The sequence below is a fragment of the Nipponia nippon genome, unplaced genomic scaffold (assembly GCF_047370975.1).
Source record: "Nipponia nippon isolate SJK-2023a ecotype South Korea unplaced genomic scaffold, ASM4737097v1 scaffold_9, whole genome shotgun sequence".
Classification (NCBI taxonomy): domain Eukaryota; kingdom Metazoa; phylum Chordata; class Aves; order Pelecaniformes; family Threskiornithidae; genus Nipponia; species Nipponia nippon.
This window is the reverse complement of record NW_028262413.1, coordinates 2,098,664-2,123,542: the sequence shown is the minus strand read 5'-3', so window position 1 is coordinate 2,123,542 and position 24,879 is coordinate 2,098,664. Positions and strand designations below refer to the sequence as shown.

The window sequence follows — 24,879 nt, the reverse complement described above, 5'->3', positions numbered from 1 at the left end:
CCCATGCTCTTCATTTCCGCATGAACGCGCGGCTTTATCCTGGGCAACGGACAAGCGGCGTCCCCACACTCACCTCAGCGCTTCCACGCCCCGCTTTCTTTCGCGCCGTCGCGGTGACTTGCAGGCTTCACAAGGGGAGCAGTCATTTATCTAGAAACGGTTAGGTTAGATAAACACAGGTTCCTCTTTTAAGAGCGGTTTGGAGTTACTCCGTTCCCTTTATTTCAGTCGCTCACTGCCCTCTCGCTTTCTGACGCTTCCTCCCAATCCATTTCCCCCACCTACGATTTTAAGCTGCTTTGGACGCCCTGCAGGCTCTGCGGCTCTCCCGCTGCCGCTGCGGCTAATCCTGCCGGAGTTCCTTACGCCTGTTTTGGCTCAAGCTTAGATTAAAAGACTGTCAGTAGCCCTCTGGAAATGGGTTACGGGGCCTGCGATCTGGTTTACAAGATCCCGAAACAGCAAATAGGTTGTTGGAGATTTTAAGAGCCAAGTTTTCCCGTATCAAAGTCACGACATCCTCCTGGTGGGAAGGGACCTCCGGAGGTCGCATCCCGCCTTCTGCCGCTCGGTCCCTCTGAGCCGCCTCTCCCCAGCCTCGGCAGGCCCCGCCGGCCGGCCTCTCCTCCAAGGGCGGCTCGCTGGCTCTCTGTCCGCCTTGCTCCCCGCTCCCGCCGGGAGGCCCGGAGCAGACGCGCCGCTCCGCCGCGGTCTCGGGAAGCCGGTACGCCCCGCCCTTTGTACCACCGGGGCGATCGCCGCGCTTCGGCTCTCCCGCAGTCACCAGCAAGGACAGAAGCCTCACTTACAATGAACAAAAAGAATTTTATTGGAACGTATACACACAGGGATAACAGAGGTATCTGAGTAATCAAATATGGAATGTTTAAGAAAGTTAAAATAAATAAGGATACCAAGTTTCGCCAGTGCTAGGTCCAGCACCAATGTAAGTAAATGCCCTCCGAACAGGTCTGACTCTGACGGGACCATCCCCGCAGAGCCTGTAAAGGTTCCTACCACCAGAAAGTGGCCAATAATTTTGGAATACAAAGAGTCACAATAGTGCTTTCTACCGATGTGCATTCACACTCTTTATTCGCTACTTTCGTCTCTTATTTCTTTAATAATATCTATTAAATTCTGAAGTCCAAAAACATAACCCGTGTCTTGGCCCTCATGCACCACGCTATCTTCTCCATAGTACTTGCAGGTCGTGTGGGCAAAGTCTATCATGCGGACATCAACAGTACTAGCGGTTGGTTTGTAGGCATAGGCGCCTGCCGACTCATCCGAAGACTCCTCCGAAAGGTCCTCCAAGTCCTCCGGGTCCGAGTCGACAGCGACCTCCTGCCGTTCCTTCCCGTCGTAAATGATCAGCAAGGAGCTCGAGTAGAAGCGGTAAGACTCCTGTTTCTCCAGGACAGACTTGAGTTCAGTCAGTTTTTTAATAACAGATTCAAAGAGTTCCCTGCGCAGGTATTTGCCGTTGTGAAAGAACTGGTAAAGTGCTTCTTTAAATCCTTGGACCGAGAGTTTTCTTCCGTGGTATTTATTCATGAACATGAGCTGGCCCGTGCCCGCCTGGTAGACCTGCGCGTACAAACACACACAAGAGAAAAGGAGTGGTTAAAATTGCTGGTCATACTGATGGAAAGCCTTGAAGGGGAAAGGAAAAAAAGGCAGACGTGCTACAGAAAGCCTTTACAAGATGACATACTACTCTCTTAAAACTGCTCTTGCAGAGTCTGCTAACAACAACAGATCCAGCAGTGTCTACGGAACTGGAGGCACGGAGGAAACGGAAAATTCCTTCAGTTTAGATGTGGGCTTTTCCACCAGGAACGTAAGGATGAGGAGCTTAAGCGAGATTAGGAAAGCTGCGGCCAAGATCCCCAAAGTCAAGCCACAATCTGTAGCACAGCCACTCATGCAGCTCATGCCTGCCTCTGCTCACAGGCGGAGCGGTGGATTCCCACAACGCTGCGCTCTGCGCGACAGCGAACACTCCTGCAGAAAACGAAGGTGTGCCCCATAATCCCCTATTTAAACAAGTCAGAGGTCTCCTGCAGCACCACGCTGCTCGATAATGCCTGAACACCTGGGTCAAGTAAGGACTGTGGGCGCCTCCAAAGCCCCTCCTTGTTTTCCAGCACGGATCTATACTGGAAGGCGAACACGGAGCGGGCCCCGCTCAGCCCCCAGCACACCGTGGTTAGAAATGCGGCTCCCACACTTCCACTTCTGCCTCGTGCTTTTCTCCGAAGTTAAACAGTGAGCTGAACACCAAACATGCCAAGAGGCATGCTGGGGAACAAGTCCTAGCAAACACTGCTGGCGTTCCTGGAATGTACTGGATGGGAGGAGAGAGGCTTCAGAAAAGCCTCAAATACAAACAAGTTGTTTCCCGTTTGTCACTCTAGGAATACAGAAACAAGTAAACAAAAAACCTCAGGTGAAAGTCCACGCAACTCTATCTCCTTATTTGACCACAAGTCTTATCACATTCACCAAGCCACTTCTGGTCTGCACTTTGCAACAAGCCCACTTCAAGCAGCCAAAGATCTGCCACTTTTCAAAGTCGACAAGACAGAACTGATTGCTTCTTTATATCCCGGGAAATTTCCACACGCTTTATTCAACACACATGCACTGGCAGACCCTCCTTGCAGTTGTTTCCTAAGCTACCCCGAAATGCCAATCAAATCAGTAATTTTACTACACAGTTTTGAATTGCTGCTATTGTGCAGGAGGCTGGTTTCGTGCTCAGAACACGCTCGCTGATGCAGAGCACACGCTGCATGGGTGCAGCTCCTGCAGGTGCTGCCACCTTCAACTGGTAAGCGATACCCAAAAGCCTCATGCCCCTCCCTGAAGGAAGCGGGGCTGGGGCAGGGACTGGAGCCCAAGGCTGGGGAGGAGCGGCTGGGGGAGCTGGGGGGGCTCAGCCTGGAGAAGAGGAGGCTGAGGGGAGCCCTCATCGCTCTCTGCAACTGCCTGAAAGGAGGCTGGAGCCGGGGGGGGTCGGTCTCTTCTCCCCAGGAACAAGCGATGGGACGAGAGGGAACGGCCTCAAGCTGCGCCAGGGCAGGTTTGGGTTGGATATTGGGAAAAACTTCTTCCCCGAAAGGGCTGTCAGGCCCTGGCCCAGGCTGCCCAGGGCAGGGGCTGAGTCCCCATCCCTGGAGGTATTTAAAAGCCGGGGAGATGTGGTGCTGAGGGACATGGTTTGGTGGTGGCCTTGGCAGTGCTGGGTTAACGGTTGGACTCGCTGATCTCAAAGGTCTTTTCCAACCTAAACGATTCTGTGATCTCAAGGACAGCAACACATGGGATGACTACATAAGCCACTACCAGAAATGGGTGCAAGTCTGTTGCCCTACACATCATTTGTTTTCCTCTCACCTGCATGCCACAAACTCGGACTCCAATAACAGCCGAGGTGCTCTGCTGACACTTGCGAATCTGGTTAGCCTTCTTCTCTTCCGACGCATCATCTCCATGCTGCCGGGTTCCCATCTTAAGGTCCAACACGCATGGTACTTCGTATCGAGACGTCAGGTTTTCCAGCAAAATGAATTCTGATTAGTTAAGGAACAATCCTCACAATGAGGAATACAGGTTTTAAAACCATTATCACAGATTTTATAACCACAGTTAACTTTAAGAACACCCAAAACATGCCCAGTACATAGCAGCCTATCAAAAATTAGTTACATAAACTTGGCATAAACAAAGCAGGTATCTAATTCCAGTTTCACTGGTCTCTGGAGAAGAAAGGTGAATTTCCACATTAAGTGGAGAAAAAAAAAAAGTAACCAGGGTCATACAGAAATATACCGTGGCACCCGAGGCACAGACTTGGAGTTATGAAGTACGTCCTGGCTAGCGAGAGACATTTTCTCGTGGGAAATAAAGATTTCGTGTGCTTCAGCTATCATTCAGAAACAGTGAAGCGTTTTCACACCACCTCTGAAACAGAGAACTTAAAAAGCATTTGAGAGCATCTGTAGTAATACTGTTCCGGAGACACCACACACTTCTAATTAGATAATTTAACAATCCTATACCGTGAAATGGTGAGGATACCAGCCATGAAATGCTTTCTATCATTTTGAACAGTTTATTAGTCGGAGATGTTCTAGTAATCCACTCACTGAAACTCCTCACACACGAGGAATTTATTTACCTATGTATATAGATATTAATATTTTTGCAGGATGCATCGTTTGCATCCAAGCCTGCACAGAGCAAGATCTCTTCTCCACAGAAGGCACAGGGTGGAGACGTTTGCCTACAGTTCCAGAGCACAAAGCCAGTGTGCTTCAGCTTTCATGGATGCGGTCACTGGTTTTGTGTTTCTCATGCTCCAATCCTACGTGACAGTTTCTATTCAGCTTTTCTTTATCAAAAAGGCTCCCTAAAAAGAGACTACGAGAAGCGGACAACTCCAGGTACCAGAATATCCTCTGTATTTAAGGCAAGTTGCTGAAAAGGGCAAGATGACGCTAGTTTTTTAAGATCACCAATACCAAAACAGTAACAAAAGTTGACAGAGCTCGTCTCTTCTGAAAGCTTACATCAGCGGGCTGGTTTTGTGGAAGATCCCAAACACGGTATGCTTTCCACTAACTAATCTACAACTTGTAAATTTGAATGAAGTTATCCAAATTTCCTAGCCTAGCTACTTTCTGACATGCTGGAAAAGCCCGTGTTCTGGAAATTGCTGGCGATCCCTTCAAAGTCACCAAATAAATCACGGCTTCAGAGAGTCTCTCTGGATTGCAGTTGAGCCTGCGCCATACTTTTATCTGGCATGTTCAAGAAATAAAAAGCAGAGCCCTACTCATTCCATTGTTATGAGGTATTTTCAGGAAAGGATACTATATTGATTCCGCTGTTTTGCATTTTCCTTCATCCGCTGTAACTGCTGCTGGTGACATTTCATGCTCCAAGGATTATGGTGTTTAAACTGTGAGCTGACATTTCCTTTTTTCTCTACAGTATAATACAAGACTTCAGATTTCTTCAGCCACTCGAATTCTTCCTCCAATTTGTGACTAGAAAACAGAACAAAGCAACAAGTTAGAGGTCAAGCAGAAAAACAAGCACTTTAAAGGGGCTGTCAGTGGATTTAACTTTACAAACTATTTTGCTCACCTTCACTAACAGCTAGCATAAGCTTTATTTTGCTTTCTGTACAACTGGACAAGCTGCCATCAGTGATATTTCAATCTTTATAGAGCTACTCCCACATTAATATAAATTAGCATATAACCAAATACGTTACAAAACATGTAGTAGTTCTATTTATATATTCTTTACCTGTGTGAATTACTTCCATAGAAGTAACGCAAGAAGCAGCGATACGCTTTAAGATTTTTCCTTTGCTAAGGTCACTTTTTTTAGCACAATACGTCACAGCTCAGAGTTTACAGTGGCCACAATTAATATAAGTGAACAAGGGGAACAATGTCACTAACGGGGATAAAGCAGGATTCCTACAGAAGTATGCTATATATAGTAACACTGAAATTTTTTTTTTCTGTTGTGCTTTTGCAGGTGGTTGGTTTTGTTTGGGTTTTTGGTTTTTTGTTGTTTGGGGGTTTTTTTCTTTTTTGTGGAAGCTTCAAAAATACCTTTTTCAATTGACCACAGCAAAAAAAAAAAAAAATAATGAAAAGATTCAACACACTACTGGGCTGAGGACACATTAGTTTCACTAGTGAACCTGTCTGCACTGACGTCAGGAAAAGCAAAAGAAACAAGAGAAGAAAGTGAAAGTTAAGAGTCGTGGAGAATTCTCTGGAATTCTGGGGACCAGATCCTAATTTGACAGCAAAAACCGTTATGCTTCAACAGTCTGCATGCCAGTTCACCCTATCAAACTTACCTTTTCATTTTTTCCTCTTTCCTGTGCTGCCGGACCCATTCCTTAGATATCTTCTCATTTTCTAACAACATTGTCTTTTTGTTAGTCCATCGCAACAGCTTACTTTTGGGTTCACAGTCAGAATTATCTAAGTTCTCTAAGTTATCGTGGTCCCCATTTAATGGATATGCTATTAGACATAAGTTTCCATCTTCGTCCTCTTCAAAGCTCACTGACACCACACCTGAAGAGAGAAAGGACACAGACAGTTATGAACTGCCGAAGTGACAAGCAAGCCTTTCAGGACACATGATTTTACACTAAGAATATAGCAACTTTTGGTTTTTGCTCTTACCCTGGTCCTTAGTTTCTATCTTGCCACAGGCCAAACCTCATCTGCCAACCTAACAAATATCAAAAGACCTAGACAAAAATGACACCTCACAAAAGACAATTTATCATATTGACAAAACAATGATACAAAAGGTTCTTTTCTCTCTCTGATGCAGTCAAGAATCAAATAATAACAGGAGACAATTTCAATTAGTAAAAGTTTTTATTCATTTAAAAAAACCTGACTGGTCTGACCCTAAGCGAGATGTAAAACATTTGTTAACATCTTGCAGTGAAAGTGACCTGAACAAAAAAAAAAAAAACCACCCCACACCAAAAGCTTTAAGTTTTGCATGACAGCAAAGCAAAAAGCACTTATCCAAACAAGACTTGGTTAATAGGTCCCCAGTGGAAAGGAAAAATTTGCAAGTAGATCAAAACAAGGAAAATGTCACATTACAATAGAAACTAGTCCAAAAGCTTCCACTTCATCACCACGTTTAATTATACATTTTCTTCTCCTTTTTGGAATATATTTTATTGATACTGATTATGCAGCAATCTTGTGAAATAAGTAACAAAAATGCAATACAAAACAAACCTGTTTGTTGTACAGAAACATGGTGAACCTTGAAAGCATTTTTTTTCCTCGTCCTCCCCTCAACAGTCTCTAGAGCACTGCATTGCGTTTTAAGAGTCTTAGCGGAGCGCTCTGACAGAGATGCACTCAGTGCTACGTTAGCAAGTCTCAGCTGTTAATGAAGAAGCCATAACAATTGTCTGCTTTGTTTAATTTTATTTTTCAGTCCTCTCTCTTTATTGTCATATCAATCAGTCTGCACAGTTCTTGCAGCTCATCACTAGGCCAGAGGGGAGAGGTCTCGGCGAGAGATTGGCACTTCTGAGCTGGGCAGGCGGCTCCGAGACCTACAGTAGCTGGGGCAGCGAGCGCAGAAGCTCTGACTGACAGTCCTGCTGCCACAAAGGGAAGGACAACAGGGAAAAAGGGGGGAGCCAGCTAGCAAATGGCCTTTGGCTTTATCCTGGAAAAAATAACAGAGACTGACCAAGTGAGGCCCCTTACCCCTAAATCCCTCCCCGCGCTCCCCAAAAAGCCATATACACTAGTACAGTTGTTCTATTACATTTTGAGAAGTATCATTCAAAGATCACGTTTTCTTCCAGTCCAACACAACTTGTAGTTAGATGTCTCAAAAAGTCTCTGTAAGCGTGCAGGGAGCATAACTTTGAAACACCTCCTCTGAAGTCTTCCACCAGTTTCACAAACAGTATGCAAAACTTTGTCACCCTTACGGTTGTTAAAATCAATGTGCTTTAAAAAGCAACTCCATTGAAAAAAGCGCTTCAGACATATTATTTATTAATGACCAGGCAGCAGTTGATGGAATAGCAAAGAGAAAGAAAAGTGTTTCTGTTAACTAGCGCAATGCTTAGGAGAACTGGAATTTCCACTCCTACGTAACATCTGACTCAGCCTCATCACGGCTACTTGATCCTTGCCTACCTAAATGCCATGAATTTTCATTTCCTTAATGGCAGAAACAACACTGCAAATATTCAACAAGACACCTTGCTGACATATATTTATTGTGATCAAAACGAGAGTCAGAGGAGAAATCTGAAAACAAGAGACCACAACTAAGCCGACACAAAACACTGTCAACCAATCTTTCCAAATCCCTGTAAACAAACATGAAACAAGTGGCAAAAAAAAAAAATATTTAGAAATCCACAAAACAAGCAGCGGAGAATTACTGAAAACATTCACAAGCTGTTAGCTACTTACCTGTGCCTAAGGGAGATATATGGGCTATCACCAGCAGAGCTGCTCTACTCTAATGCTGTTAGTCAGCCCAAACACCAACTTGGCAAGCATTTCCACCCTGCATCTCCACAGCCTGCCTCAGACAACATCAAAATACATGAAAAGAAAACCCCAAAATCTCTTCCACGCAGAAGAGATTTCAGAGGTAACAGAGAGCACAGCACGCTTGTATTTACAGAAGGAAAAAGCCCAACCCCATCCTAAGGTTTGGTAACTTACCCTCGTATTGCGGAGTGAATTTACGCATTTCTGTCGGGAGAGTCTCATAGAACTGGTGCTCCCTCTGAATAAGGGGTTTACAGATGGTCTTGTCGTTGAACCGGAGGACACAGGAGTGTCCTCCAACCTGGTGGACAAAAGGCTCGAGCAGGACTCCCTTGGAATAGTGCTCCACTTCCATGGCTCCAAATGCTGGGCTCATCCTTGTAGCGCATTAGACAGAAGGCGGCGACAGTGGCGAGGGCGGTTCAGAGCCAGAAGCCTCCGAGACCTGACGGTGCTTATTCCGACTCAGAAGTCTGTTAAAGCAAACACAAGAGAGCGCCGGGCCATCAGTCTCCCCGCCGAGCCGAGCCGAGCGGAGCCGAGCCCAGCCGAGTCGAGCCGAGCGGCGCCGCGCGCGGGACGGAGGCGGCCGACTGCGGGTCGGCTCGGGGCGCAGCCAGGCAGCCAGCCGAGGCCCCGCCCCTCAGCGCGCCGCCACCAATGGGAGCCGCCTCGGGGCGGGGCGGACAGCCTCCCGGGGCGCTCGCCCCGCCCGCCCGCGCATGCGCATCGGCGGCGCCGGGCAGCGGACAAGCTGCCCACACAACCCCTGGCTTTTTTTTTTTTTCTTTTTTTTTTTTAAATTAAAAAATACCGATCCTAAGTCCTGGCGAGCCCTACCTCAAGCTACGTCTCACGCCCTCCAGCGCCCGTTGCGAGCGCCAGACGCACCGGCGCTCCCTCCCCGGCCAGCAGCGCACGCCCCAGGCCAGCCACAGAAACTGGCCGCTAAAACCAAACTGGCAATTCCTCCCTTGCAGACAGCGACAGCCCCCCAGAACCTGCCGAGGCCCAGGCTGGACACCGATTTCACCGGTTTATTCACAACAACGTGTCAGATATTGACAAGAGAGCCTAACTTTTCCGATGAAAACCCTATTGCCAAGAAGCCGTTTCCGAGAACTCGTTTATTGTGCGACTACAGCAGGGCAGAGCGCTCCGTGGCACCGGCGCCCGAAGGGCCTGCCGCCGTACCCCGCGGCCTCACGCTGCTCCGGTCCGGCCACCCCCCAGTTTCACACAACTTGCGCTGCCACACGCAACTAAAGGAGCAAAGCTAAAAAAAAAAAAACAAAAAAAAAACCCAAAAACCAAACAACCACACCACTGTCTTGGTCTCTACCTTCCAGTAAATTTTTAAGTTCTAATTTTGGACCCGAGCTTTAATGATTAACTTTTTGCAGCTTAAAAACAACCTCCTACTTATTTTGTCTGAAGATCATTACACGAACAATAATGCACTTAATTCAAAGAGACTACAAAGTGTTCTAGGTCACAGGTCTATTTTTATTTGTCCTCCTTAGATATTTAACAGCTTTACATTAACTGGAAAAGCAGAGACCTGCGGGCTTAAAGCAGCGGCGCTAACAGAGCTACAGCGTGCCCTGTCCGTAAGGGCATTAATTGAATTAAACGACTAAACTGCTAAACAACAGATCGATAATTCAACTCCAGCTCCTGAAATGTTTACCTGCCCCTAAGGATGACAGGGCAATAGTTTTACTCACTACACACCACTTAGGTGTTTGGGTTTTTGTTTTTTTTTTTTCCCCTCCTTTCTTTCAACAGCCTTATTTGAGAAAAAGTTACCAGCTTTTTTTTTTTTTTTTTTTAAACGAATTATTTAATACAGAAAACAAAACTCAGGCCACCCTTGCAAAAGTACGTAAAATTCAATCTGGAATAGTATTTCCCAGAAACAAGACTCTTCCAATACTCTATTTATATTTTAAGATTAGGGCAAAATCAGTAATCTTTCCATCTCTATTCATACTACATTTAATTTCCTAGTATTTTTTTATAATACAGCTACTGCATCCCCAGGGAAGTTTCTCATCTACCTCAACATCCACAACTTGGAGACACGCACAGGTAAAAACCTCTCTGTTCCACCCCGGACACAAGCCGTTTCCAAAAACCGATTTAAGTACACCCCAGCCGAGCCACGCTGCGGTGCCCGGACCGGGTGGAAAGCCGCGTTCCCGGGCCCGACCGCCCGTCCCGGGCGGCCCAAGCCACCCGGGCAGCAGCCACCGTCAGACGGTGGCCCTGCCGGTGCGCCGGGGGCAGAGGCCTGCTGGATGCCTCCCCACCCAAGCACCCTCTCCCACGGGCCGTCCTGCTCCTCACCTGAGGCTCGACTGCGCCTTGGCTCGCCAGCAGACGGGTAACAAACTTCAAGCTTTCACCAAAGGCAGGCTGCACAAGCCCCATCGGTTCCAGAGTACAGCTCAGAGTTGCTTCCATTTGCTATTAGAGACGTTTTAAGCATCAGTTTGCGTTTCTATAACGCACCGATGATTTTACAGGCCTCAAGAGTTTCCATCAGGATTCCCTAGAGCCGACAGTGCCGGCTTTCACTGGGGGGCACAGGTACATGTGTGCGAGATCCTGTGGTGACAGAGCTTTACACCGGCACAGCCACTTTTAACAGCATCACAGCACATCAGCATGACAAGAGTCACTCTTCCCAGACAGCATTACCATGCTGCGGCCACCTTCCTAATCACTCCTGATGTAGAGACCGATTGGCAGCTGCAGTGATTCAAACTGAGAAAGTACCTGGCCTCGTCCCTTAACCTCAAACACCTAGTTAGTCCCAGTGCTCCTGCACCAGAGTTGCACCAGGAGTTAAGCGTTGTCGATGTTTACGCTGTAGAAATGACTCTCTAGCAAAAAGCACCTCCGACAGGGACAACGCACACCACCTTGTGTACCCAAACCGCGTTCAGGGAGCTCATTAGCAGCAGCTCAACTTGTTTGCTTTCATATATACCCAAGTGGTCCGGCCAACGCGTGCGCGTGGTGCACCACGTTCGCTCGGCCAGGGAATGGCCCAGCACAGAACTGGATGGGACTCCTCACACTGCTTTACCGTCCCTGAAAAAGGGAGATCTGGCAGCACATCACACAGCCTAACTTCCCATTTGAGGGATAACAAAGCAAGGTTTTTATAGCTCTGATATTATAAAAATATCAGTTATGAAATATTTAGGCAAGGTTTGGGTTTTTTTTAAAGAGAAAAATGCCAGAAACATCTATACCAAGTCAAACACAGTGTACTCAGTCCGCACCACAAGGCAAATGTGAATCTACCAGAGACAAAGGGGGAATCTCACACCAGCGAAGATGAGCTTACTGTGCCTGTGTTAGTAAGGTCTCCTTCTCTTTCTGTCTTCCACAACCACAGTGCAACTCCCACGCGCTCTGTTTCTACGATGAGATTTTTGTAGTAGGTGCTACGCGGTATAAACCTGTGTGCAAGAGGACTGCTGAACAGTGTCAGCAAGGAGCCCTCGCTATAAAGCCTTTAACCACGCTCCTTATTTGTGCAAAGCAGTTTACTGCCGCCTTATAAACCTATACTGCATACATGATTTGAACAGAGCAACAGCGCTCAAGAAGGCAGCAGCAAGCCCGCGCAATCTTGTCAATAATTTAGATTTTAATGAATCCAGAGGTCTTAGTTTGCATTTTGAACAATTAATGTATTTTAGCCTTTCAAGATAAGAAGCACTGTTTACTAATAAATTCAGTTTGTTTTCATCCAATGAAGTTGTTCTCACTTGAAAAAAAATTTTGCTAAGATCTCAAGGTTTTTTTCTGTGCATGCTTTATCATTACCACTACAAACAATCAGGATTTGTTTGTCGTCATTTTGGCTCTACTTAATATTGGGAATCTTGCCACTCAGAGTAACAACAGGACCTGGAGCACAATTGCAATGCCCATCAGAAATACTTTGCGTTGTTTCATTTATAAATACCTTACTTCCACAAACCTTCCTTAGAAATAAAAACTTTCACCTAAGACCAACAGTGTCAAGTGGCATTGATGTCGACCAGCACAAGCACAATACAGTCCTTCACTGCCTTTCCTCCGGTTCTACACCCAGTTTGTTTTCAATGCTCTTTGGGCAAGAAAGAGCACAGAAGAGCTGTTTTTAGGCAGTTTTCCCAGATACCAAACGCAGGCACAGTGTACCCTGCCCTTTCCCTCCTACATGCTTTTGATTGCCTTTGCTTAAGACCTTTTGTTCAAAGGACACATCAGCAAAAAAAGCAGAGGTATATTCCTTCACATGTCAAGCATTTTAAGAGAAGAATCTGACATAACTTGAAGGAAGCAAATACAAACTCATTTAGACACAATAACAATAGCTTGAGCTACGTCATTCTTACAGTAAGCGGCAAAAAATGTTTAAAATCTGTAAAACAGAAGTGCCATGTACAGACATCTTATTCACATGTGACAATGACCATCGAAAGAATACCACAATGAACTCATGTTTTCAGACTTAGAATTAATCTCAGGTGATGGCATTCTTTGGAAGGCATTTCATGTCATTACAGATTCTCGACTTAGTCCCATACGTAGCTGCATTACCAAACACATCCTCTGGAGAGCATGGCTCTCAATGAAGCAGCAGCTCCTTCCTTCAAAACAATCTCAAAAGCAACACCTCTTCCCAAGACTTTCTAATAGCAGAACTACTGATGCAGAGCTGCCCGCCTAAGCAGTCTGTTAAAACTGAGTTCTCCCAAGTGCAGACTTTTTACTTTGGGTGGTCAATATCTGCAGCTCCAAATAGCCATCAATCAGCTTTACAGTGACAGAAATAGCAAGGCAGCAAAGCTTTCTGCCCGTCCTTCCCTCACGTCACCGGGCAGCTCAAAGGGGAGGCTGACAGGGTAGCTACCTGCAGAGCAGAGCTGCTGCAGGACGCTGTAACCCCGCTGAACCACAGCTCAGCCCCTTCCCCAGGTTCCAGGGAAAGAGAGGAACGGCACAGCCAACGGGGAAAAAAAGACCATCAGTGACCCATTAGAGAAGCCAAAGAGAAAACTGCTTCGACCCAAAGAATACTTAGGAAGAAATGAACCCCAGCTGAGAAAGGACATAGGAACACGCAAATATCAATGTGGGAAGCATATGGTATGTTTGTAAGAGGCCACCACCTGTTTTGTGCACAAAATTGAAAAGGTACCTCAGGTCTGAGCTGAGAAATCATTACAATGCTCAAAGAGAACGACCCTTCACGACTGAAGCAGAATAAACACGCTTTAAGAACCTACAATACACCTATCAAGCTGGAATAGTTTCAGGAATTTTACAAGTCCTTATGCGACCAAACTACACCTTCCCTTACTAGTGTTCTGTCACTTTACAAATAGCAAGGCACAGTCCTTGAATCAAAGAACACAAAATACACAGCAGAGGATGCAACATGAGAGTATTAAAAACATAAGGTATGTTAAACGTGCTCAGGCGCAAAGTTCTTGCACAACTTGTGGGTCATTTTGATGAAAACCAACACCATTCCCCTACACACAACACTTATTAGCAAGTTTGCCCTAACGTTGGTAAGGGAGTGCTTCTGACACTCACTTTAGTTGCTGCTTGGCTCACGAATTGAGGTTACTCTGGTGTGTTCTGCTCCAGAAGTTCTTAAGGTTAGATACCCAAATTCTCTGCCTTAAAACAGTATTGGAAACACAAAATTACATTTTCAAGATGAACTGCCTATACATTAGGAAGCAAACCCTGTACAATAGATGTTTTTCATTCTTAATGGAAAAAAGATCCCCGCATTCATTTATCACAACTGTTTTAATAGATCCCTACCTTGCAGGATGCACTGTACCTCTAAACATAAGACAAATCCCACACTAGGATGCTTTTGAAGCCTATTATCTTCAATAGTAACAATACAAGTTTAAGCAATAAAAGCTGTAGTTTCTAGCTTTTTATCTCATTAAGGTAGAAATGCAGAGCCCACATGATAATGTGCTCCTATGAACCCCATGGTTTTGGAAAAAGCCTCAAGAGCAGCCTTAAAATCTGCATGATTACAGGAAGCAAACACTGACTCTGGTAACTAATTTTAAGGAAGAAGTTTATCTTCAGTACAAGAGTGCATTGACAAAAACCCCTGTCCCCTAAACTACAAGTAATGCAAATTTAATGCCGCAGACTTAATATCTTTCAACATCGTGGGGGGAAGAGGGGCAGTGCCACAGCATCAAGTGGGGGGACACAACGCAGGTGACCATGTTGCTTTTTAGCCGTCTCTGTTTTCCCTAAATGCAAGAACAAAATATGACACAAGGCCGCAGCATGCTGTAGGTCTTTGCAACGTTCACTAACAAATTTGGCTAGCGTCTGGAAATACCCAGACCCATAAGGTATTTCAGAAAACTATTCCATGAGCTTACTTTAAAAGAAAGATGGAGTGGGAAAAAAACCTTTTTCTTTAAGTATAACTCTAAACCAAGTGGTTGTGACAGGGATAAAGAAAAGGTGCTGAGTTTGTACACAAGTCAAGGTTATTTGAGCTCTTCTGCAGCAAACCAATCAATGTAACAATCATTAAGTTATCTCCACAGGGCTTGTACTCAGAGATGAGTAAGCATGAGGTTTGGTAAAAATACTCAGCAGGAACTTACACATCCAAGAGTAAAATACCAACTCCTCCACACCTACATACTGAGACTACATGTGCATTCCCTTTCCAAGCAGAATACTTTTGCTATAGCCTTCACCAGTAAATCATGAGGGTGATGGGAGTCAGGCACTATAGCGATGAGTCTGCCAACACGTACAGATACAAAAAGAGCAAACTCTTCCTGTTGAACGTAGGGTGCTTGGGCTAGACCAGTATGAGAAACCACCTGCTTGTTAAAAGCGCCGATATAAAGTAATATTTCTTTTTTAATCTGTCTTTATTAAACGGCTGGTAACTGCAGCAACACTTTGCTGTAGCTTGGAAAAATGAAAGAACTTCTGCAGACTAAAAAATACTCGAATAAATTTACTTAATCACACAAATCAGACTGAATCTAGGAACCCAGAATTATTCATGGACTCATGCACAAAGTTTCTACAAAACATGTTTGCAAAACCCTTTGGGAACATGACAGAGCTAACTGGGTAGCAGCACTGGCCCATGAGGGTAGAAAGCTAATCCTGTTTTTAACATTAGACTGTGAACAAAGGATTCCCACCAAGAAAGAATGCATGCCTACCATCAGGTGGAAAGTATCTGTTCATCAGTTCAATAAATTAAAGCAGCAGCCCCTGCCCTTCTCCATATCAAGTACAGGAACTCCCTGTATCAAGCTGTATACGTTTTTCCTGCTGTATTATTGGAGGAATTTAACAATAAAATTGAACGACACCCATTTTAAGGAAATTCTGCGCTCTGTGCCAGAGCTCATCTATCACTGGCACATGACAAGCCAAACAGAGCTGAAATAGTATTTAGCTTTTTAAAAAAACGTTCCAACGTTTTTGTAAACATTTAACAGTTTAACATCTCTTCAAAAACACTAAATAATTAAAAAAAAAAATCCTCTAGGCAGTTTAAAACTACAGTGCAGAAAAGCATCCCGAAATGCCCTAGGTTCTTCCGAGGACCCGAGGGCAGGTACGTCACACCTGAAGGTGCTGCTCCTCCGGATCTTCTCCCCCTCCGCTGCAAGCAGAGGGAGGGCGGCCCAACAACGGGTACGCTGACAAAGGATTCTCACGGGCTACACGCAAGGTCTTGTTCTGCGATTAATTTCTCAAGAGCATGAGCTGTAAGCCAGCACCCTTTGTACAGACCACTTTTCGTACAGAGGGAACCAGGCCTATCCAGCTGGCATTTGGTCTATAATATAGAAATGAAAGACGATGCACTCAGATGCTGACAAACGTACAGAAATGTGTACTTTTTCAGCGTAAAATATTTTTTTAAAAGTAGCAACATTTTTATGCTATCTCCTTTTACTCTCTTCTAAACATGGAGTTCTAGTTTTGTCTTCCTTTAAATATAACCCAAACACAGCAGTAGTTACTATGAGACATAAACACTGCCAGCAGGTTAAGACATGCATTTACACCTGTAAATTTATCACCACAGCTGCAGAGCCACCTCTTGTAGCAAATATCAGAAAGACTTCTGAATACAACTTTAACAGATGAAACTAAGAATTATGGAACATTGACATATCTAAGCATAACATATTAAGGGAGCAAATGATAAACAAAAATATCTGAAGTGGCATAATGTTCTACTATTGTTCTTCATGCACAATCATGATCCCTATCTTCCTTAAACCAGCTCTACATTACTGGGAGAAACCCAGTTCCCCAATCCTTTTGTCTTGGAAAGCAAGGCAGTAACCAAGGCGGTCCCCGAGAGCTTCTAGCTTTTTCTTAACAGAAGCATGCACAGAAACCCCTCAGCTGCAATCTCTTAAACCTCAACGAGGAGGTTATGTGCTCAGTACAACTAATATTTCAACATCCCAAAAAGCAACAGCTTTCGGCTTGCCCTACACCGTTTGTAATCTGTAAACTTAACAATACATACACAAAGCTCTGGAGAAATGCCAGGATTTTACCTCTCAAGTAAAGCTATTTTATCTCCCTAGAACTAAAATAAAGCCAAGTTAGAGGTTACTAAGCATATTCAGCCAGAAAAGAGCATGCAATTCTGACCCATGCCGTTTTTCCAGGGATTGTGTAATTTAAGAACTAGCCTCTTTTCCAAGTAAGAATGCCATGGAAACTAAGAAACCTGAACCACCAAAACTAAGCTAATTAAACTTCCTATTTAGAAACTGATCCATCCTAAAACAGTATTCTGGCACCAGCGGCTCAAAACACCAGTTGCTATAAAAAGACAATACTGCCCTTTGTCATGGAGAAACCAAAATAGCATTCAGCCTTTAATCTTCTGAAAATATGACAGCAAGAGCTAAATCGTCTGGATTACACACACGAAAGTGTTATTCAAGATACCAAAAACCCCAGAAAGTCCAGCATTGAGATCAAAATAAATCCAAGGCTATGCCTTTCTCATTACCATGAATTTAGCAGTCTGGGAACTGTATTTCTAGCCACTCAATAAATATGATGTCTTTGTGACTGGCCCTGGAGTTGTGACCAATTTGCCATATACGAGAAGTTGCTCAAGAGGACAACTGTCAAGTCCTGTTCAAATGTCACGTTCATTTAACTACACAAAGATCTTCTCTGTCTGTATTCCCTTCAGAAATCCCAATCCCTAATACTTTTAAAACCGTAAGCACTAGCGGTCCACAGGACAAGACTGTTACATTTAAGCTTAGATGCCCAAATCCTGCAGTCCAGTCTAACTCCTGGAGCCAAACTTCCCGGAGGAGCACAAAGCAAAGATCATCCATAAATGAACTATTACAGGAAGAATGGTGCCCAAAACGCACAGTTACATATTTCATGCATCCCGTTTATGTGTATATTCATCCATACCATCAACATACTTCAAATGAAGCTTAGTCCCTTTGTGCAATTACTGGTCAAAAAGTAGCCCATTAGTAGATAGTCATCAGACTTGAAATGCCCATCCACGTTTTTAACTGTAATTCTTCAAGTGTAGGTTCCAAGATTTTTCTTCTGATGATGACGACAGATGGAGTTTTTGCTCCAGAACAGCTCAAGTTCATGAGACGCATTTAATGCAGCTTTTTAAATCGTATTTATGTTTCAAAACATTTCAAACTACTGAAAACACATCTCAAATCAGATAACACAACCCAGACTTGCATCTTAAAGGAAAGAGTTTATATGATTCAGCGACCTCTACATGCTCTTTCCCTGAAGAGAGCTATCAAAATAACTGGGTCCTAAGACCTCAAACGTATAGCTTCTTCCAGGATGACAGAGCAATTACAGAAGTTCAAACCCCCAAAATACAGAAGAACGATTTAACTGTGCTTCTTGCTAAACTGCAGCAGATTGGACGTGAGCAAGTAAGGACAGGAGAGGAGTCTTACAAGATGGACTCTGATGTGGCACAACAAAACCAAGGGGAAAGTCGTGAACATTTCCACTGGTAAATGTAACTCATTTCAAGCCGAGTTTCTCCCTAGTAAAAGGGAAAAGGACCTTTTGTACAAGCACACCTGCACAGTACTTCAAAACACGCTTTAAAAAAAATTGTTTATGTATTTCATGTTTCATCTTTCAGTGATCTCATAGTACACCATCTGGGGCCAATTACAGGCTCACCATAATAATCACTGTCAAAGGATTAATCCATTTTAATCTCATACAGTTTACATATTCAAACAGCAGTACAAAACCACTTGGAAAAAAATCTTATCAATTCCAGTAACCTATAAAAGAAGGCTTTCGCAGGAGCTTGGCTGGATTGCTCTCAGCCCCCTGCAGGCTGAAATACATTTAATGATGCAGAAGAGCCAGTTTTATTAGTCCAGGTAATGGGCACAACTATAGTAAGTCTTGCTCCCTTAAACACATCTGTTGCTTTACAGGCAATTTTTATAGCAGCCAGTGACTCCACAGCACAAGCAAGTGTGGTTTGCACAACTGTCCTCAAAGAGAAACCATCACTAACCAAAAAGGGAAGACTCGGACAGGATGACTGCCAAAAACCTGCAGTATAGCAGCACTGTCCACACTGTGCTCATGTTCCAATTCTGTATTTCTGAAAAACAGCATGCTGTCAGGAAAAAAAGAAAATTCAAGGATAAGTCAAGCTTATGAAAGACCATTTTATTTTTTGGAAGCAAACTGTGCACAGTGACGTTAAATCATTATTTGCACTTTAAAACAAGGGATCACCATTCAGCATTTACGTTTAAATTTGTGAAAGGTTTTGTTTCAACAGAACTGGAAGACAGTCCTCTCGCCACCAAACTCAGTGCAGCTCCATCAGCATTTGCTCCGTTTACCCCTCACCCTTGACAGATTACTTGTTTCCAGGAATTCTGAAATGATTCTCCAAAAACATTTTGTTCCCTCCCCGTCCAGAACTATACCCTCAACTTGAATAGTCACAGATGTCTCTTCAGAAAACTGACCGGTTATACTAAGCCAGATCCAAATTTTTTCCTAAGTTAGCTTGAACAGATTCCCAGTTACAACACTAGTTATTGCAGTATGAGCAATTCCACCCATCAATTTAACCTCGTATCTTCAGTTAAATTGAATCAATCTTCTAAAAGAGCTAACACCTCAGACGCATCAAGATGATTGCCTATCATGTCAGCAGTTTCACTCCTCACCTTTCTAACAAGGAGCTGCATTAATCTAATTGATGTCACTAAAAAAAAAAATCAATTGCCATCACATTCTCCCCATGTATCTAAAATGTTCTTCTGGAAAGAGATACGAAAAAGGAAAAGAGCAAATGTTAAAAGGAAGAGGTCATCTTCAATAAGCGTAAAATTAGGCAGTACCCACAATTCCTAATAAGGTTTCAGGCACTGCAGAAATTCTCTGCATCACAGCACTGCACAGCTATTTGGGTACGCTCAAAGCCCTTTCTGCTTCAAGAAAACAAAATCAACATTTCTCCTGTGCTTATTCCAATACAGATTCTGGCATAAACCCCCCAAACTCCTGCTTCTTCTAAGTGTGATTTTCTGAGGAAAAATAGCCTAAATAATTGTATCTTCTGTCCTTGAGCTTGTTCACTCTAAGTCTCAACAACCTGAGGCATCGCTAACCAGTTTCAGCAAGTCATCCAATTTCCCCCCCCCCCCAATTCCTTCCAACTTTGATGTCAACGCAACAGGACCAAAGAGAGGGACTGTGAATTCAGTACTTACCTGTTCTGTTTGGGCTACTAACTGCCTGATGAGCACACGCACAGCTCCAAACCAGCCACCGCCTGTGCACTGCCTCTTGCCCAACCATTCATCACGGCACGTGCACAGAGTTTGTCTTCATAAAGCATGACTCTCAGTGGCCAAAACCATTTTATGAGCAAGCCTTTCTTTTTCCAGTAAAACAATGCAAAACTGGGCACTAACTGGTTCCAACTATCTCCAACAGAAAATCTTCCATATGCACCAGTGACCCAGACACAGGGTCATCAAAAACTGCAGGTTAAATAGCCGATAACCAGTGGAGTGAAAGAGTACTTTCTGTACCTGCTTCAAAGATTATCATTACTTATTCTAACAAAGCCCATCTTTCCGAGACACAGTCAGGACCTCAAAGACTCAGTGCTACACAAGTCAAGAAGTTGCAAAAGCTTTCAGTGATGATTTCAAGCTCCTGAACACCCAGTTAAACACAACCAACCAATGTCAGGCCTTCATTTGAACAAACAATTTTGCTTCCATTATGTATTTCTGCAGTATTTCAGACTTTGCAGGAGGAAAAATTTCTAGCTACTTACAGCACATATTGTGTCATACAGCAAAACGGGGGGGAAGAATTATTTTGAAAGAAGTTATGAAAGGCCCAAAAATAACATTCTAATGAGATATTTCTAACAAAAGCTATAGAAATGCACATCTGCAGTTATACCTTAAAACTCTAAAATGTAGCCTCTTAATATCTGAAAGCTATCCCTGTGTTGTTTCAAAGATAGAATCACCTTGTGCAAGACAAAGCCAGATAAAAGAATTAGCGAGAGAGGAAAAATCCTCTCCCCGCAATGGAAAATTTTCATCTCTTCAAGCAAGGCACAGAGATGCTCAGCCGGACCTGCGTTGCCTGGAGACCAACCGCAGCTTCTTGCCAACAGGGACGAGCCAAGCATCAGCAAATTCAACAACTGATAAGTGGATGAACTGAATGAGAGGCAGCAAGTTTTTCCACACACCAGTGTAAAAACCTGATAGCTTTCAGATAACGGTTCTAGCCTATGCTCACTAGACACAGAAGAATTATTATGCATGTAAAATATCAGCCTCAGAAAGCTTTAGACTCCACAGCTTAGCTCTTACCCCCACGCTTCTGGGTACAGCTAGCGCAGTAGACTGCATTCAAGTCAAAATTTTTAGTCACAACTCAATTTCTGCCCTTTCAATCTTTTGATGCAGTATCTGAACTTTTGGAATATGTTCCTACCCATTAAACAAGTTCTATGTTTAAGCACTGGTGCAGAAATATTAAGGAAACCAATGAACTACATCAAAAAGGAAGAAGCTGCACCTCAGCTTAGCATTATAAGCCACACCAAGTCATGCTTCACTTCAAAACCCTGCCTTCGCCCCTAGCCTTTCCCACCCGGAGCGCAGCTCCCCGGGCAGGACAGCATCCGAAGCGTTACCGAGGAGACACTTGTTTTGCCTATTCTGGATCTGGAACTGCTCCCGAGCTCGGGCAGGCACCGACTTGGCTGCGGGAGCAGCGCTCCTGACCTCCCAGAGAAACACCTCAGCTGTCTCCTGATTTCCAAACACCATCAGATGGGAATCATCAAAAGTAACTGACATTTAATACCAGTTACTCCACAATTCCTCCAGACCTTATCTAATTCAATTCACTAGAAGTACTCAGACAGTAAAGAATTACAGATTTTTAAGAATGGCTACTTAATTTATCCCATCAGATGCAATATCCTTGTGAAATTTCTGCCGCTAGTCAAGTAGGTTTTCCACCATCAACCTGACAGCATACACTTCCCTGCCTCCACCTATACCTAAATCAAAAAGGCAGACATTTGTATCCCCAGCACCACAGCTGACAGACGGAGGCACCCATAGTTACGACAAGGTTTACACCTTTCCCCTACCCTTTAGAAGAAAAAAACATCCCCGAAATATCCTCTCACACTCCCCAGCTGCTCAGAGAACAATTAAAATACCACGGTTAACAGTGACCTGGCTGGAAGCCCATCCACCGGCAGGCAGCAAAGAGTTTTTCTTTTCTCATCCTGTTTTTTCAAAACCACATGCCTGACAAATCTGAAGTCTTCCTTGCAAGCAACTGGTAGGGAAAGACTTTCTAAGAGCACAAAGACCAGCATTCATATGACTGACCACTACCCAGTTTTCCAGCTCCTTCCCAAGTTACTGCACCACATGGTTATGATGGCTCTGATCTACCTTTCCTCAAGAAGAAACAGCAACATCAAGCTTACATTACCTGAAAGGTATAAGCAGCAAAGACCGAAAAGGAAGGAAAGTGGCTTTTCAATTAAATGAATTAACGTAAATTTATGAAAAGCTACCTGGCCAAGTTCAAGGTCTGAAATTTTTACAAACAAGTACATATGAATGGCCGCAATCCTTCCCTGAAATCCTTCCTGCAACCCTTAACCAGAAGGCACTTCTAAGCACTTAGGTTACTCTTTTTTGAAGAAATATTCCTGAATTCTGGCAGTTAAATCCTTGGGTTCTTCCTCATTTAATACTATACTTTAATCAAGAAAAAATCATAGCAACAAGCTGGAAGATGCTAAGCAGGCCAAATGCAAACAAATTAATCAGTCCTTTTTTAAATACACATTTGTGTGGATGCATGTGTATATGAACCCACTTTCCATTCCTTAATGTTATCGTAAGTCCTGAAAATATGCAAATTAATTTCAACTTAAAGACAATTTCAAATTTTACAAAGTTTGTCTTATGTAAGCAAAGTTATGAGCAAAGATGCCAATTCTTAGACATTTAAAAGGCAAAATAACCCTGACATGTTATTCTCAAGTGTCAAATTTGAACTGCTCTGCTCTCACTTCGTTGTTACATGTTGATACCGATCAATAACAACCCACCTGACTGAAAAGTTAAACCAAACAAACTCACATCAGCTTTAATGTTCCAGAACTAAATATTAAAACAAAATTCTAATTACAATATTTGACACAGAACCATCCCTTTAGATGTTCACGAGCCTGAAAAAGCATATGGGCATTGGACGCATTTCTAAACACCGGAGTATACGGGACACAAGGCACCGTGTCAAGAAAAATAAAGACAAGGTAGTAGAGGACCATTAAATTCCAGCATATATCAGGAAAGATATCAGTGTTAAACACGCATACCTTTCACTAAGGAACAAAGGCCAAGGACATAGCAGGGTGTAACTACCAACAGACTGTTCTTCTATCAACAACGATAACATTTATTTTCTTAAGCAGCATGCCGATTTCCAAAGCCTCAACCGTTAAGTGGTTTTGTTTAAGAGCCCGAGGGCCCCAAGCCACGTTAACACGGCGTTATAGATCTGTGATGTCAGGACAGCTCCTAACAAGACATCACCCGGTACTTCCCTTTTACGCAGAAAAGGGGTATTCGTGAGCAGCACGTCCAATGATGCAACACCTCCCGAAACGCTCTTTTTTCATTTTGTAATATTACCGAGCGTATCAAACAGCCGTCAGGCCTGCAGCACCTCCAGCACCGGGCCAAGCGGAAAACCAGCACCTTGGGATTCAGGCAGATGAGAACTGCTGAGTAACAGCCGGGGGCGGCCAGCTGCGGGGCCAGCCGGCCACCTCAGGCCGCGGAACCGCGGCCGCCCCCCGCCGCCGAAGGCCTCCCGCCCCCGTGCCCCCTCCGCCGCCCCGCACGGCCCCGCGGCGGGGCAGGGCTGGGCAGGGGGTGCGGGGCGGTAACGGGGATGCTCCGTGAGCGCTGCCGTCCCCCCACCCCACCCCGCGCTGAGCCCGGGGGCGATGCCAGGCCGGAGCGCTGCTCCCTCCCCGCCGGGGGCAAACCAGGCCACGGCCGCCCGCCCCCCCCCCCCCCCCCCCCGCTTCCCGCTGAGCCCGGGCAATGCCCTTCCCCCTGCCGCAGCCGCACGCCCGAAGCTGCGGCCGAGCATCCCCGGCGGGAAGCCGGGCAGCCGCCTCCGCCGCTCCGGGCACCGACCTGCCGCGGCGGGCGGGGCTGGGGCCCGCAGAGGGAGGGCCCCGCCGCGCCTCAGACGCCAGCGGCAGCCCCCGACCACCCCCTCAGAGCCGACCGCGCCGGGGGAGGCGGGGGGCCCTGCGGCGCCCAGCGGGCCGCGCCCGTTACCTGGTGCGGGGCCGGGGCCGGCGGCGGCTTCGCCTCTTTTGTTCCTCAGACGTCAAAATGGCGGCGCGGCGCGGGGCCGGCCCTCCCCCGCCCCAGCGCGCCCCGCCCTCCCGCCCGCCTCCCCATTGGCTCGGCCCGCAGCGCCGCGCGCTGATTGGGCGGCCGCCAGCGCCGCTGTTGCTAGGGGAGGCGGGCGGCGGTGCCGCAGGGCCCGGCAGCTCTCGGGGCCTCCCCGCCCATCACCGTCGCCCCGCTGCCCAGCCCGGCCCGGCCCGGCCCGGCCCGGCCGCGCACCCCTTCCCCAGAAGCCACGGGGAGGCGCGGATGGCCGGCTTGCTCCGCAGAGTCCGGGCCTGGGAAGCAGGACCGCGGGGAGAAGCAGCCCCGGCGCCGGACCTGCCTCGGCTCTGCGAGGCGAGCACAGGGCATGGCCTCGGCCTGTGCGAGGCGAAGGCCTCCGCCTGAGCTGGCCCTGCCCTGCGCCCTGCCCTGTCCCCGGGCTCTGAGCCCCGACCCGGGCTGGGTTTCCTCTCCCTGCGCCCAGAACCATCTTTGGAGTCCCACCTCCCCGGCCCGCAGGCCGCAGCAGCCATAGACCGGGCTCTCGTCAGCTCCGCCTCGGCGCCTGCCTGGGAATGGCTTATCCCTGTTGGCGTGCGGCGCCTGCCCTTAGCTTGGCCGTGGCTGGGGCCTGCCTGCCTGCATGTTTTCGCCACTTGCCCCGCTGAGGAGGCAGAGGAAGAGCATCAGCCGAGGCCTGGAAGCGGAGGAGGCTGACAGGGCCGTACGCCGGAGCTCGTCCCTTAGTTCTGCGCTTCTGT

The 24,879-nt window shown here is 45.8% G+C and overlaps 1 protein-coding gene across 3 annotated transcripts; it reads right to left on the bottom strand.

Annotated features, from left to right (window-relative positions):
- Positions 1 to 805: 805 nt before the first annotated feature.
- IP6K2 (inositol hexakisphosphate kinase 2) lies at positions 806 to 24,151 on the bottom strand. 3 transcript variants are annotated; one of them, XM_087743622.1, is made up of 6 exons: positions 24,059 to 24,151; positions 8,268 to 8,566; positions 5,891 to 6,113; positions 4,882 to 5,057; positions 3,403 to 3,578; positions 806 to 1,590 (listed from the first exon to the last, which is right to left on the bottom strand). In XM_087743622.1, the coding sequence occupies exons 2-6, from the start codon at positions 8,467 to 8,469 to the stop codon at positions 1,093 to 1,095; spliced, it is 1,275 nt and encodes a 424-aa protein (XP_087599748.1). In that variant the 5' UTR covers positions 8,470 to 8,566; positions 24,059 to 24,151; the 3' UTR covers positions 806 to 1,092. The 3 variants fall into 3 exon arrangements, with proteins under 3 accessions (XP_087599748.1, XP_087599750.1, XP_087599749.1); XM_087743624.1 differs by lacking the exon at positions 24,059 to 24,151 and adding an exon at positions 23,912 to 24,052; XM_087743623.1 differs by lacking the exon at positions 24,059 to 24,151 and adding an exon at positions 23,399 to 23,464.
- Positions 24,152 to 24,879: the final 728 nt, after the last annotated feature.

Coding starts and splice junctions, on each gene's coding strand:
- IP6K2 (XM_087743622.1), bottom strand. CDS start 8,469: ATGAGCCCAGCATTTGGAGCCATGGAAGTGGAGCACTATTCCAAGGGA. Junction 5,058..5,890: donor AAAGAGGAAAAAATGAAAAG/GTAAGTTTGATA, acceptor TCTGTTTTCTAG/TCACAAATTGGAGGAAGAAT. Junction 3,579..4,881: donor AAAACAGCGGAATCAATATA/GTATCCTTTCCT, acceptor TTAACTAATCAG/AATTCATTTTGCTGGAAAAC.